Genomic DNA, 13548 nt, shown 5'->3' with positions numbered 1-13548 from the left:
TAGGAGGTGAGCAGACCGACTGAACGTGTGGGGTAAGAGAGGTGAAGGGCAGCTCAGGGGAATGGGTGGAGATGTCATGACGTGAGAGGAGGAAGAATTCTACCGAATATGGTTTGTGAGACCGTAGTTGAGGTGCCTGAGAGATGGTCAAGTGATGTCTAGTCATGTGTTAGAAATACGCTTCTAGAATTCAGGGGAGCGGCCAAGGTCGGATTTACAGATGTGGCAGTGGGTGACATTAGCCAGGCAGAGAGCTGTTCAAGAGAGAAGGGAAATGCACCAGGGACATTCATGGGGCAGGCGGGGAGGGGGGGGTCAACCGAAATGCTGGGGGGGTCCACCATCAGAGTGGTAGGAGGAACAGTGACCTGGACCCCAGGAACGGAGAGAGTTCTAGAAAGTGGGAGGGATCCATAGTAACAAGTCAGAATTCTCAGCCAGCCTCTGAGTGGCAAGGAGTAGGTGGTCCAAAGACCAAAACATTCTTCTGATTTTGGTCCTAGAGATGCCTGAGCAGAAACAGAGATTATACCCCAACGGTGAGAAGAGGAAAATACCACATCATCGACTCTTGGTGATCCCACGGTCATGAAAAACTAACCCTAGGTAATCTTAGATGGCTGGAAATCCACACATTATTTCTGATTGTCTCTAGACTTCAGACACATACCTGCCACCCCTTCTACTTCAGAGGGTTTTGCAATATTTTTGAAAGAGGCATTTATACTTTGGGTTATTTTAACCTTTGCACACAGGTTTCATCATCACCAGATGCTCACATTTTGGTAATAATCACTCACGACTCAGGTGACGTCAGATATAGAATTAAGATAGAAATTCTAGGTCATTATAGATTATAAAATGAAATTCATCATCTTGAGAAACTATCAACTTGAGAGAAATTCACAAAATAATCACTATCAACCTGAGAAAAATTCACAAAATAATAAACAGCCAGTAGTCAACTTTAATCTTGTTAACGTAACAGTGCTATATGAGAGAGAACTTCCCTACGTAATTTCAGATTGAGGCTTTCGTGGTGAACTGCACTGGGCTGTTCCCGTGGCATTAGCTGTTTCTGCCAACTCAGGGCACAGATGTTTTAGATATAGCAAAGTTCACCTCAGACCTGTTCTCTCCAGGGCTCCCCCAGTTTCATTGATTCAGGATTGTTTCTCCAGCTGACTTTTTGGTACTTTCTAAGCACACTGCCTCACACACAGAATGCACTCAATAAATATTTATTGCATAAATGCATAAACTGTCAGTAATGCTTAGTGTAAGCTGTTCATGCCAGCACTCAGTTTTTACTCAGCTTGGCCCCCTGTTATAAATCAGATCGGAGCAGCCATGTGGCATACCAGTGCCTCAGTATGGAGGCTGGAAGAGGGGAGGAATCCTGACCAGAAAGGGGAACCGTATCACTTAGGGTTCTCCTGAGAGACAGAACCAGTAGGACATATATGTGTGTATGTGTGTGTGTATATAAACAGATTTACTTTAAGGAATTGGCTCACACCATTGTGGGAGCAGTTAAGGCCAAAATCTATAGAGCCTGCTGGAAACTCAGGCAGGATTTCTAAGTGATAGTCTTGAGGCAGAATTCCTTCTGCTTCAGGAAACCTGTTTTTGCGCTTAAGGCCTTCAACTGATTGGATGAGGCCCACCAACGTTATCAAGAGTAACCTCATTTATTTGAAGTCAACTGATCGTAGCTGTTAATCACATCTACAGGATACTCTCATAGAATATCTAGGCTAGTGATTGATCAAACCTCTGGGCACCATAGCTTAGGCAAGCTGACACATAAAACTTCACATCCCAAGAACTAATACAGTCATAGGTTTTTGGTGGTAGGTAACCTGTGGCCAACAATCCAATTAAGGATGTCCAGAGGACTGGCGAATGGGAGTTTGGTTCTGGCTGGGGTTGATATTCTGGACAGTGGTGTCCCCATTGGTGAGGGTAGCCTAGCGGTGGATGTTCCCGGGCACTGAGGAGAAACACTAGGGAACAGGTGCCTTCACCCACATGGATCCTCATGGTCCATCGGGCTCTAGTATCCTTGGCATTAATCAAGAAATCAAGGCGTACAGCCTGGCCATAGCAATATGGTTTGGAGAAAGGTCCTATGTCCCCACTTCTTTGGGATGCTGCCTCGAGGCTCAGTGGCAGGAATGGGGTGAGGTGGGCTCAACACATGGTGCTAGCTGGAAAATCACCTAGGGACTATGGACAGGTGTAGGGATGACAAGAACACTATTCCAGAGACTTAGGACACCTGGCTTCCAGGCCCAGCCCTGTGTCGGTTCCAAGTGTGACTTTAGTTTCCTTACTGTCAAGTTGGAATTCTACTACCTTTCCCCTTCTCAAAGAGCAGTCCTAAGGACCAGATGAGAAAAGGTACACAGAATGCTTTCCAGGACAAGTTACTCAAAGATCACACAAATGCGGGGGGGGACGCCTGGTGTCCCAGAGAGAACACATGCTCGAGGCACAGCATTCCTGGGTTTGAACTCTGCTCTTTCACCTACTTATAAGAACAACAAAAGTGTACCGGTGTCCTGGGGCTGCTATAACAAAGTACCACTAACTGGGTGGCTTAAAACAACAGAAATGTATCGTCCCATAGTTTGGAAGCAAGGAGTTCAACACTGAGGCATCAGCAGGGCCCTGCTCCCCCTGAAGGCTTTGGGGAAGATCCCTCCTTGTAATTTCTGGTGTCTAGCTTCTGGTGGTTGCTGGCAATCCTTGGCGTTTCTTGGCTTGTAGAGACATCATTCTACTCTGTCTCCAAATTCACATGGTCTTCTCCCCCTTTTTCACATTTCCCTCTTTTTATAAAGACACCCCTCCTTGGATTAGGACCCGCCCGAATCCAGTATGACCTCATCTTAACTTGATTATACCTGTAAAGACCCTATTTCCAAATTAGGTCACATTCACAGGTGCTGGGGCTTAGGACTTCAACATGTCTTTTGAGGGGACACAATTCAACCCATAACAATAGTCCACATCCTCACAGGTGCCCGAAAGAGTGTCTGGCACGTAGGAAGTGCTCAATGAATGGAGGCTCTCATCATTGTGAAAAAGACTATCGCCCTTAATTCACAAGAGAGACACATCAGTGACAGTGTCTACAATGACCAAGTCATGAGATTGCTTTCTGTCTTAGCCTGGGGGGCTTGGGATTTCAATGTTGTCTCTTCTTCTAGATGATATGGCCTCCTTTTCTAAGCCAGGCAGGGATCATGATGGATGCTGAGGTCCAGCACAGGACAGCGCTCCTCTGAGCTGCTCGAATGGGCTCTGTGACAAGGGGACCTGCCCCCTTACAGAAATGGGCTGCAGTTCTTGACGCCCTAGCAGCTCCTGCTATGTGAGCCAAGGCTGGGATAGCAAATACAGACAATCCCCTTTCCCCAGATCTGGGATTTGGGGACTGGGAAGGGGTCACTTCTTCAGCAGGCACGTGGGATGAGCGCTTGATTCCTTCCCTGTTGGGCAGCCTTGTGGTGCCAGGTACCACCCTGGAATTTACTATGTTAGCATGACCTTGGACACCGAGAATGACTTGAGTATTGGGGAAATCCCTATGATAGCCGTGCACTTAGAGCCAGTTTGGATAAAAGGATGAGAAGAAGGTTCTTCTGGTTCAGTCAACTATGTGCTGACAACATAACTATTACCCTCCTTGTGGATGAGGCTCAGCCAGCATTACTCTCCTGATGCTCCCTGCATTCCCCACCAGCCATTGTTCTGTCAGGGCCTGTCCTCACGCCCATTGGTGTGCCTTCACAAACTCCTTTAGACACTCACTCTAGGCAACCTAACCGGAGAAGTCTTTCTCTCTCTCTCTCCTTTTTTGAAGGATGCAGAAAAGGGGACAGGTCAGATATAAGTGACATTATTTATTCACCAGTATGACAAACCCAGAGAGGAAGGACTCTGCATTCCTCCACCAGACACAATGCTCGGCGTGAACAGAGGTACACCTGGGAATCAGCAAAGCCCTTGAAAATGCTGGGGTGACTCATCTGGACTGGGGACCTTGTCCCTCGAAGGAAAGAGAGTGACCAACAGGGCCACTCCCTGACACCGTACGCACCCAGGGTGAAGAGATCACTCTTGGCCATCCCTAGTCAGTGAGGCAGAAGCAATTTTTACTGGAAAGCCCACAAGTGTGACTTTTCCATTCTTCCTGTTTGTAAGTCCGCGCAGCTGATGGGGGAAAAATAGCCCAGCTCATTTGCATTTAAGTCTTGAAATCTAAATATTTCCGTGAGTCATTCATTATTACCATATAACTCAGTGTTTGCATGCAAATAGCTTTAATGACATAAATGCTTATAAAATAAGTCTCTTACCATATGAACTCGGTAAAGAATGCTAATTCCCAGAGTCATGAACGGCTTGGAGAAATCTATCACCTTCTCCCGCTCCGCAGTAATGGTGAGGCCCGCCACGGCCAGGTCCGCTTTCTGGAAGGGACAGAGAGAGCCCATCAGTGGGGTGGCCAGGTGAGATGCGGGACAGGGACTTGTGGCCAGAGGTCATCACTACTGGGAAGATGTCACTCTGGTCCGGCTTCTCTGTGTGGGGAGTGACTCTGGGTAGTCCCGATCCATCTCTGACCCAAATAATCATTCACAAAAGGACATGGGTGCTGAAGCTGGAACTCAGGCGCTTTTGCGGCCAGACGCCTCTAAATACATCAGTAAGTATAAACAACAGAGGACTGTCCAGAGACAGTCTCAGAATGCCCGAGGGGAGGGAAAACCGGCACACAGGCTGCTGGATTCTCAACAGTAAGTAGCTTTTAAATTCAACTTCTTAATTTGCTCAGTCTGCAGAACTTGATGGAGGTGCGAGGCAGAAGAGAAGCCTCGGTGGCAGGGAGTTAGAGTGGAAGAGAAAATGGATGCCGCCACAGAAGTGAGAAACAAGCTAACACCACCAAGGAACTGAGCAGGTGGCCCCACGGTGCAGAGCTTGTCCTCGTCAGAGCCGGGACTGGACCTCGGGCCTCCCGGACCCCGGGACACCTAAAGCTGCTGCCAAGGTTACAATTCAGGTGCCAAAGAAGTAAAAGAGGGGTCTCTGGCCCTCCATGCAAAAGTCACCAGAGTTTGTTCTGAAGACATTGCCTTCCCTGCTTTTGGTCCCCTCATGGCACCGCAGATGCCCACATCTGATGAGAGTCTGAATTAAAGCCTTCTGGGAAGGAGATGCTATTGAATTCCTCAGTGCTCCTCTTTGCCAGACAGTTCTTCCTTGTCCCTAATTTAAACCCCTCCCCTGGCAAAGCAAACTCACTTCCTATTGGTCTGCTCCCCTGTGCATGGTGCAAAGGGGAAAAGCCCAGAACCGGCGTGTTGTTCTGGTCCCTCACCAACCCTCTAACCTAGGCCAGTCACTTCACATCCCTAGATGTCCTTGACCTTGTCCTTAAACCAAGGATGTGAGGTGAAGACAGTGCTAGGACCCTGCCCAGCAATTCTCTAACAGGGATTCTCAACATCCCGTCTCTGACCACCTGCATCAGAATCACCTGGGGGGCTGATTAAAATGCAAATTCCTGAATCACATCCCAGACCCCCTGGATCAGACTGTGGGCAGGACATGGGCATCTATATTGGTAACAAGCTGCCCAGCTGACTCTGACTTCCACTAATATTGAAGAACCATGTTTTATAACCTAGTCGCGTATCTCAGACTGGCCTCCACTGGTTTCCATTCCAGCTTAACTCCTTCTTCTGATTCTGGTGGAGCAGCTGATGGAAGAGAGGAAGAGTTCTAGAAAGGAAGAAAAGTGAAGCATCCAACAGTTTGCAAATAGGCCAGGCAGTTCTGAATGAGCACACACACACACACACGTATAGGAGTCTACCTAAATCACTGCAAAGAAAATAGACAGATAGACACACTGGCCCTCATTCTGCACACAAGGGAATTTGTGATGTGTGTACAAGAGGAATAAATCTAATTGGCAAAGGTCAGTCTCTCCTGCATCTCAACCTTGAGCCTCTGCTCCCGATCGCGTTCTGTCTGTCTGCTGGAGCAGCCATGTGAGCCGGCATAGGTTAACGAACCTAGGGCCTTATAAAGGGAGGCCAGGCTCAAAGAAAAGAAATGAGGGTGCAGATGTAAGAGCTTTTTAATAAAAAATGAAAAATGTGAATGCCTCATTGTGCTCTTTCTCTATTTCTCCAAGAGAGCGCTGATTGCTGCTATCAAGTGAATCAACACTTGAGATTAAAAAATGAAGTTTGACCATGGAAAGAGCCAAGATGTCCATCGACAGATGAATGGATAAAGAAGAAGTGGTATATATACACAATGGAATATTATGCAGCCATCCAAAGGAATGAGATCTTGCCATTTGCAACAATGTGGATGGAAATGGAGGGTGTTATGCTGAGTAAAGTAAGTCAATCAGAGAAAGACATGTATCATATGACCTCACTCATATGAGGAATTCTTAATCTCAGGAAACAAACTGAGGGTTGCTGGAGTGGTGGGGGGTGGGAGGGATGGGGTGGCTGGGTGATAGACATCGGGGAGGGTATGTGCTATGGTGAGCACTGTGAATTGTGCAAGACTGTTGAATCACAGCTCTGTACTTCTGAAACAAATAATGCAATATATGTTAAGAAAAAAAAAAAAGAAGAAGATAGGAGGAGGGGAAGAATGAAGGGGGGTAAATTGGAGGGGGAGACGAACCATGAGAGACGATGGACTCTGAAAAACAAACTGAGGGTTCTAGAGGGGAGGGGGTGGGGGATGGGTTAGCCTGGTGATGGGTATTAAAGAGGGTACGTTCTGCATGGAGCACTGGGTGTTATGCACAAACAATGAATCATGGAACACTACATCAAAAACTAATGATGTAATGTATGGTGATTAACATAACAATAAAAACATTTTAAAGAAAAAAATAAATAAAAAATGAAGTCCGATTAGATCTATGTTTGTCCTTTTGATTTGTTCACCCAACAGGCGCAGTGCCGGTCCCCTCAGAACCTCAGCCCCTCCGTGACAGTAGCACTGACTGCAGTTCTGCTCGCTCGAGAGCACAGGTGTAGAGCAAGAGAAATCAACCCAGCACAAAGACCCAACAGGCGCAGTGCCGGTCCCATGTGTGCAGGTTTCCAGCCAATCGGCAGCCAAGCCCTGCATGAACCTTGGGAGGACGAGACAGGAGTCAACTGGGTTAGATTGAAGGAATTGAAGAAAAGAGGACGAAAGCCAAAATAGATGAAATGGGCAAAGGTAAACACAACTCCCTCCTTTCTCTGGTTATTTAAAAACACATATCCCACCCTCCCAAATTAACTGAACTCAACAACTCTTGCCCCCAAGGTTCTTTACCTCACCCATAGCTTTCCCCGCAAAAGGGCAAACTTTGGATTGGAATTTGGGAATCCGTTCACAAGTTTATAAAAGTTGGCCAACGATGGCGTTATGGTAAAACCATTCCATGTGGAGAGAATGCTGGAGATGGACAGTGTCCCAGGACGGCCCTTTCCCGGGTGCACGCAGAATGACCGCAATACCCAGGGAGAGTGTGTGCCCCATGCTCGGACAGGGCATGTCTGTCTACTCACAGAGAGAGACACTTCCCAAACTGAGCCAAAAACAGAATAACCGCCTCCTGTGGACACTGCTGACTTCCTCTTCCCTTTGCACCCCCCACCCCGTCAGGAATAAGCTGGGGGCAGGGGAGGCAGGGAAGGAGGGGTAGGATGGAGAAAAGCAGTGGCAAGCTAAAAGACACCATGGAGATTTTGTGGTGGTGTTTTTGTTTTTTGTTTTTCCTATTTAATCAACTCAGTACAGAACAGTAATTATCTACCTTGGCTTCAATGCACCCCAAAGTTATCAGCAACAACCTCTTGGGATCGGGTTATTCCAAAAGACGTGCATTCATTTTACTTCACCTTAGTTAAAAAGACATTATGCTACAAAGCAGTCTTAGATGAGGAGATTATATGCCATGAAACCAAACTGACAAGCAAAGGGGGCTGGGAGTGTAGAATGTTAGCCACTGTCAGTGTAGGGGAAGGTAGGAGGGGTGGGCAGGCTTCCAGTCCGACGCAGCCCTTCCGCGTCTTTGGCCGCTCAGGACAGGAGGGCTGCTCTCTGGCAGAAAGAGCAGTAGACAGGACATCAGAAGACTGGGCTCTGGTTGCAGCCAAGCCACAAACTCACTGTGACCATCAGCGAGTTATTCCATTTTCTGGGCTGAAGTTGCATCCCCTGTAAAATGAAAGGGCGTAACTAAATGCCCTCTAAATTCTCTTCTCCAGCTCCCAAACCCCGCACTTTCATTTCGCTTGGCTCAAACAGGTAGAGCTTACTTTCGCTGGCCCCTATTTTGCTCAAGAAGATGATGGTGGTCCGCGGAATCAAATGCTCTGGAGCAGACGAGAATGAGCTCTGAGGAAGACACTCTCAGACTAGTCAGCAAAGAACAGCAGCTGAGAGGGACCCCAGGTGGGGACATTTTAGGGAAAGAAATCTAGAAAGGTCAGGAAGGTACACCACCATCTGGATAGCAGGTCTGGGAGTGTAACTCCACAGAATGGGAAACCAGAAAAGGTGGGGATCCCCCCGAGCCAGAGGAAGAGAAGGGGGGCTGATAAAAGAGAACTGGCAGAAAGTTCTGTATGCATTATGGTGTTCCTAGTCTTGGGGTGCGTGTGTGTGAGGGCATGCGCATGCATGCACAGGGGCACATAAACACATTCCCTCTGAGAGAAAGACCTCTCTCCTCCCCATTTTCGATTGAAAGTGTTCTTTGAAGAGCTTCATGTTCTGCCTCTGAGAGATCCCCCTCTTTTATCTCCTGGATGTTTGTGGAATTTACAAGGGGAGAGCAGGCTGGAGCAGCCTGGAGGTGACTTCCAAAACAGACTATCCTTTGCCTCACGGAGTTTAATAGGGGTCATGCAACTGCCACCACTCCTATCAAAGCCTGGAGCCTCCGCGTGGCGGCCGCTGCACTTCTCCTGAGCGCTATGGCCCTGGCTGGGAAGAAGGCAGCAAATTCACAGCAGGGCTCCGGTCTGCGTCCGCCTGAGCCTGCTGCTCCCACTGGGCGCCTCCCTGAGGACCTCACTACCCCTGGGATGGCTGCACCGGCTCCTGGACCCGCTGAAGGGAACAAAGCACTCTCCAGTGTCCTCCTGCTCTTTTAGAGAGCTGCTGACCCCTTTCGGGCAAAATGCTCTCCCTTCCCCTCAGCAGGGCCCCAGCAGCACGGGCTGGCCGCCAGGGGCTTCAGCCCAGCCTTCCCCGCTGCCCGGCAGCCCCTCCCTTCCACAAAGCCAAGCTAAGGAGAGGATGGGATAGGGCAGAAGACAGCGTGCCCGTAGCAACTCAGCCTCTCTGGGACTCATCTTTCTGGGCTAGTCGGTGCGGGCAATGCCCGCCCATGACCATCCTGGGAGAGTCAAGCGGGGGTGATGGCTGTGAAAGAGTCTTCTAACCCGAACACCCTACAGAGCTCTGCCAGGCCTGGGGACAGCTGTGGAGGCAGCAGAATGGGTGGCTGAGGCTCAGCCTTCAGGGTGGGACGGACCTCTCTGGACGCTGTTAGCACGCACGTACTTGCTGTGTGACTTTAGGCGAGTCACTTCACCTCCCTGAGCCTCAGTTTGCTCATATATAAAGTGGAGATAATAATAGGACCTACCTCCTAGAATTGCTGAGCAACTGAATGAGATGATGCTTGTACACGCTGAGCACGGGGCCCGGTTCAAAGTAAGTACCCAGTGCATGTTTGCCGTGAGCAGGCTAATCTCAACAAGGCCCTCTGCAGACAGTATCCTAACCCATGCTGAGCAGGAACATCGGGAGGGCAGCCAGGCCTGTTCTAGCTCCATGTACGGCAGAGGCCCTGGACACTTTGCCCCTGGTGGTCTTTCCCAGGTGACCCAGGGACAGGCACGGAGCTGTGTTAACACTGGTGTGACTGCCTGTCTCCGAAGATTAATATAAGGATCCTCTTAGGCCTCATCCTGCCCCCACTGCTTAGAAAACGCAAGGAAAAAACTGACACCCAACTTGGAGACCAAACCCAGTCATTTCCCACAGTCTCTTCTTTGTTATGTGATGCTCCTCTGGGGACAGATTAAATGACCTCCTCAGCTTCCATTGACTTCTCGGATCTACTGTGCTATCTACGATCAGCTTCCAGATCTTTTCTCTCTGGCTTTTTTTACAGCCCTCCCCAAGCCCCCACATCCCCAGCCTCCTGCCCCCTGGGGAAGCCGACTGCTCCCCTGCCTGCACACACTTTATTTCACCTGCCGCTCAGGCCCCACGGTGCCTCACATTCTTTGCTGTCATTTAAATCTGTAATTGTGTTACTTAACTCTGGAAAGCTCTGGGAGGCTACAGATGGAATGAGAAAATGCTACACAGAATAAGGTTGTACTGAGCATTCCTGGAAACCTTCATTCCAAGGTAACTGTCTCTGGAGATCCCCCGTATACTGAGAAGGCTTATGGAATTCCAAGCAAGGCCAGCCTAAGGCTGTGAGAACGGAAGCTGCCATACTGTGTAAATGCCCGGATAGGAAGGAGCTCCGAGTCCACCAAGCCCGGCTTGCCAGGGAGGGATAATGCACATGAGGCTCTGGCTGAGGATGACATGGGGCCACTGAGCTCATCGAGCTCCTGGTAAATGCTGTGTCCTGGGATCCCCCCGCTTGAGTGTGGGCTCTCGGGGTAGGCAGGGACAGTGCATGGAACTCAATGCGCCCTTTTCCTCTGCGATGCTCAGCATTCCCTCACCCCTCTTTACTGACTCTCCACCCTGTCCCAGGCAGTGGGCAAGGTGCTGAGATACAGGCAGGGTCCCTGACGGCAGAGGGCTTACAGTCCGGTGGGGAGGTGGACAGTCATCAGACTGTCAGAGAAAATGTTTGTAAAATTATGGCTGTAATAGGTTTTATAAAAGGGTCATAGAAGGCACCATAAGAAGGTAGAATAGAGGGTTGGCAGAGTCTGGAAGGTCCGTGGGAGGTCCATAGGGGCTTTCCCAAGATGAGATGCAGTTGCCTGAACAGGAGTTACCTGTGACAAGGCCTGGGGTGAGCACTCCCAGTGGAAGGGACAGCATGTGCCAAGGCCCTGAGGCAGGAGGAAGCTTGGTGCATTCTAGGGGCTGGAAGAGAGCCAGAGTGGCTGGAGGACACAGGGCTGGGGGGCATGCTGTAAGATGAGGCTGAAGAGGCAACAGGTTAGAGAGTAATCGGGTGGCCCTGAGTATTTTAAACAGTGGATGGCCTACAAGATAAGATCTGTAACACTACTGTGGCTAACACCTACAGCCCTTCCTGTATGTCAGGGACTGGATCGAGCACTTTACGTGTGTTATCTCACTTAGCGCTCACAAGATCCCTATGAGGTAAGTTACTGTTATTACCCCCATTTTACAGATCAGAAACATGAGGCTCAGAGAGGTTAAGGAACTTGCCCAAGGTTGCCCAGCAAGTAAGTGGCCGAACCAGTTTCAAACCTGGGCAGTTTGGTTTCAGAGACTGTATCCTGAACCTGCAACCAATTCAACTGGCTCTAGTGAAGAAAAAAAACTAAAGAGGGACAAGAAAGGACCATCCCCATTTTTCTAAAAAAATTAACTTTGCACCATGACAACTAGACCTGTCCTCGCTCTTAAACAATTATCCATGATCCTCACTCCCCTTGTCAGCCCTCGTGAACTCCTGGCATTTCAGCCTCACTTCCCAGCATCCCTTGGGGCTCCCTGCTGCTGACTGCAAACACACCTTGCGCTTCCTTACAGCAATAGCTCCAAGGACGCTGCGCCCTCCACCTGGAGCGTCCAACCCGCAACACCACCGAGCCTTCAAGGTCCATTCACAGTTTACCTTCTCTGCAAGAATGTCTGTCACCTTCCCGGGAACAAGCCCTTCCTCTGCTCAATCAGCAAAGGCGGTAAGCCGCTGCTTATCCACTCAAGGGGCATGTGTCATGTATTGCCTCGGATTAGAACAGGGGCCCAGGGCTCCTACTCCAACTTTGTACTTACTCGCTGGGTGTCAGCTCTGCACTCACCTTCTCCGCGCCCCAGTTTCTTCTTCCATAAAGGGGGCGTGACAACAGTTCCCTCCTTCACGGAGCCTCTATGGGAATCAAATGAGTGAGCCATGCAAAGCCTAGGCCTGGCACAGATCAACTCCCCATAAATGTTAGCCCTTCCTGTTATTGCTGTCGTTGTGGGCATTCAGGTGCCAGTATTAGCCCCCCATCAGATTATAAGAAGCAGGGACAAGGTCTTTAAAGTACTTAACGTATATACCATTTCAACGTTGCCATTGGCAATGTGCTTTACAGGGAAACAGGGACCCAGAGAGGTTAATAACTTGCTTGAGTACACACAGCTAGGACATGGAGAAAGTTAGCTTCAGACCCACATGTAGTGTCAGGACTATGTCCTTTGCTTTTGATGGCTGCACTGTTCACAGGGAATTTCCCAAAGTGGGCACCCAATAAGTCCCTAAATGAACAACCAATGCAGCCAACATCTCGGGACACAGGAGGACAACCCACCAAACGTGGCCTACCCTTGTGTGCCTTCTCGCTGACCACAGAATGAGGCTGATGTCTGACATGTACCTGTATGTAGGAGGGATTTTATCAGCAAGTCAGAATGGTAGAACCAGATTCAGGTCATGATCCAGGCAATCCTCCTCCTCCAGCCTGAAGAAGACTCAGTACCCCGCATCCCTGGCCAGAGGGCTCCCTTTCCCCCTGACGCCCCCCCCCCGCCCCAGGCCTAGTGTCCTGGAGCCCCACGCAGGAGAGGAACCAGCCCGGTGCTCTAATTCTCCCCCCGGGAAAGCACAGGGATGGTTAGGACACTGGGCCCAGCAGCCAGAGAGAAGAGGCAGGACTGGCTCCATGGAGCTCCTTCCAGACTCTAGCCAGCCCTCAGTCCTTTCCTGCTGTGCAGTGAGCAGATTAACATCTGCAGCTCAGCCCATTTCAAATTACATTATCTGCTTACTTCCTGTCTTTGGATCGATTCACCTGCTGGGTGCCTTTCTCCCTCCCCTTCTCCGCCTCCGCCTAGCGAGATGCCCAGGGAACCTGCCATGACTCACAGAGGTCACCAGGTGGAGAGGCAGCAGGATCTGAAGGAGACAGGGAAGCTCACTCCCACTCCTGGCTCAAGCTTCAGCAAAATTCATCATTTAGGCCTTCCTAAGGACAAGCCTGAGAAGTGCACACACCTGCTCTCCTGCCGCGGGAGGCAGGCTGACACCCACTCCGCCCGCTGTGCACTGGGGCCAAGGATAAACTCGCTCTGGGGCTCACATGGCACCTGCAAAACAGTGTCCTCGTCCACTGGGGACGCTGGATGCCAGCCCCACCACTCCTCCCTTCTTTCACGCCAGGATATGGAAACAAGGACGAGGGAACAGGGAATTGCACGCAGTTACCTGTCACACACATGTGCGCACACACACACATCCCCCAACCCAGCCGTCAAAGAAGGCCTGCTCCCTGTTCAGAGGGA

General features: G+C 49.9%; 1 protein-coding gene across 4 annotated transcripts in view; it reads right to left on the bottom strand.

Moving 5' to 3' along the window:
- GRIK4 (glutamate ionotropic receptor kainate type subunit 4) overlaps positions 1 to 13548 on the bottom strand; it is a 421439-nt gene that overhangs the window by 37867 nt on the left and 370024 nt on the right. For all 4 annotated transcript variants that reach the window (XM_025893698.2, XM_073903861.1, XM_073903862.1 and 1 more), the window contains one exon: positions 4368 to 4481. In XM_025893698.2, the coding sequence (XP_025749483.1) occupies positions 4368 to 4481 (114 nt within the window). The remainder of the gene's footprint in view (positions 1 to 4367; positions 4482 to 13548) is intronic.

The sequence above is a fragment of the Callorhinus ursinus genome, unplaced genomic scaffold, assembly GCF_003265705.2.
Source record: "Callorhinus ursinus isolate GAN/ISIS: 27379988/994484 unplaced genomic scaffold, GSC_fseal_2.0 scaffold19, whole genome shotgun sequence".
Taxonomy (NCBI): domain Eukaryota; kingdom Metazoa; phylum Chordata; class Mammalia; order Carnivora; family Otariidae; genus Callorhinus; species Callorhinus ursinus.
Note: the sequence above shows the minus strand (reverse complement) of the source record. Positions and strands in the feature narration are given on the sequence as shown.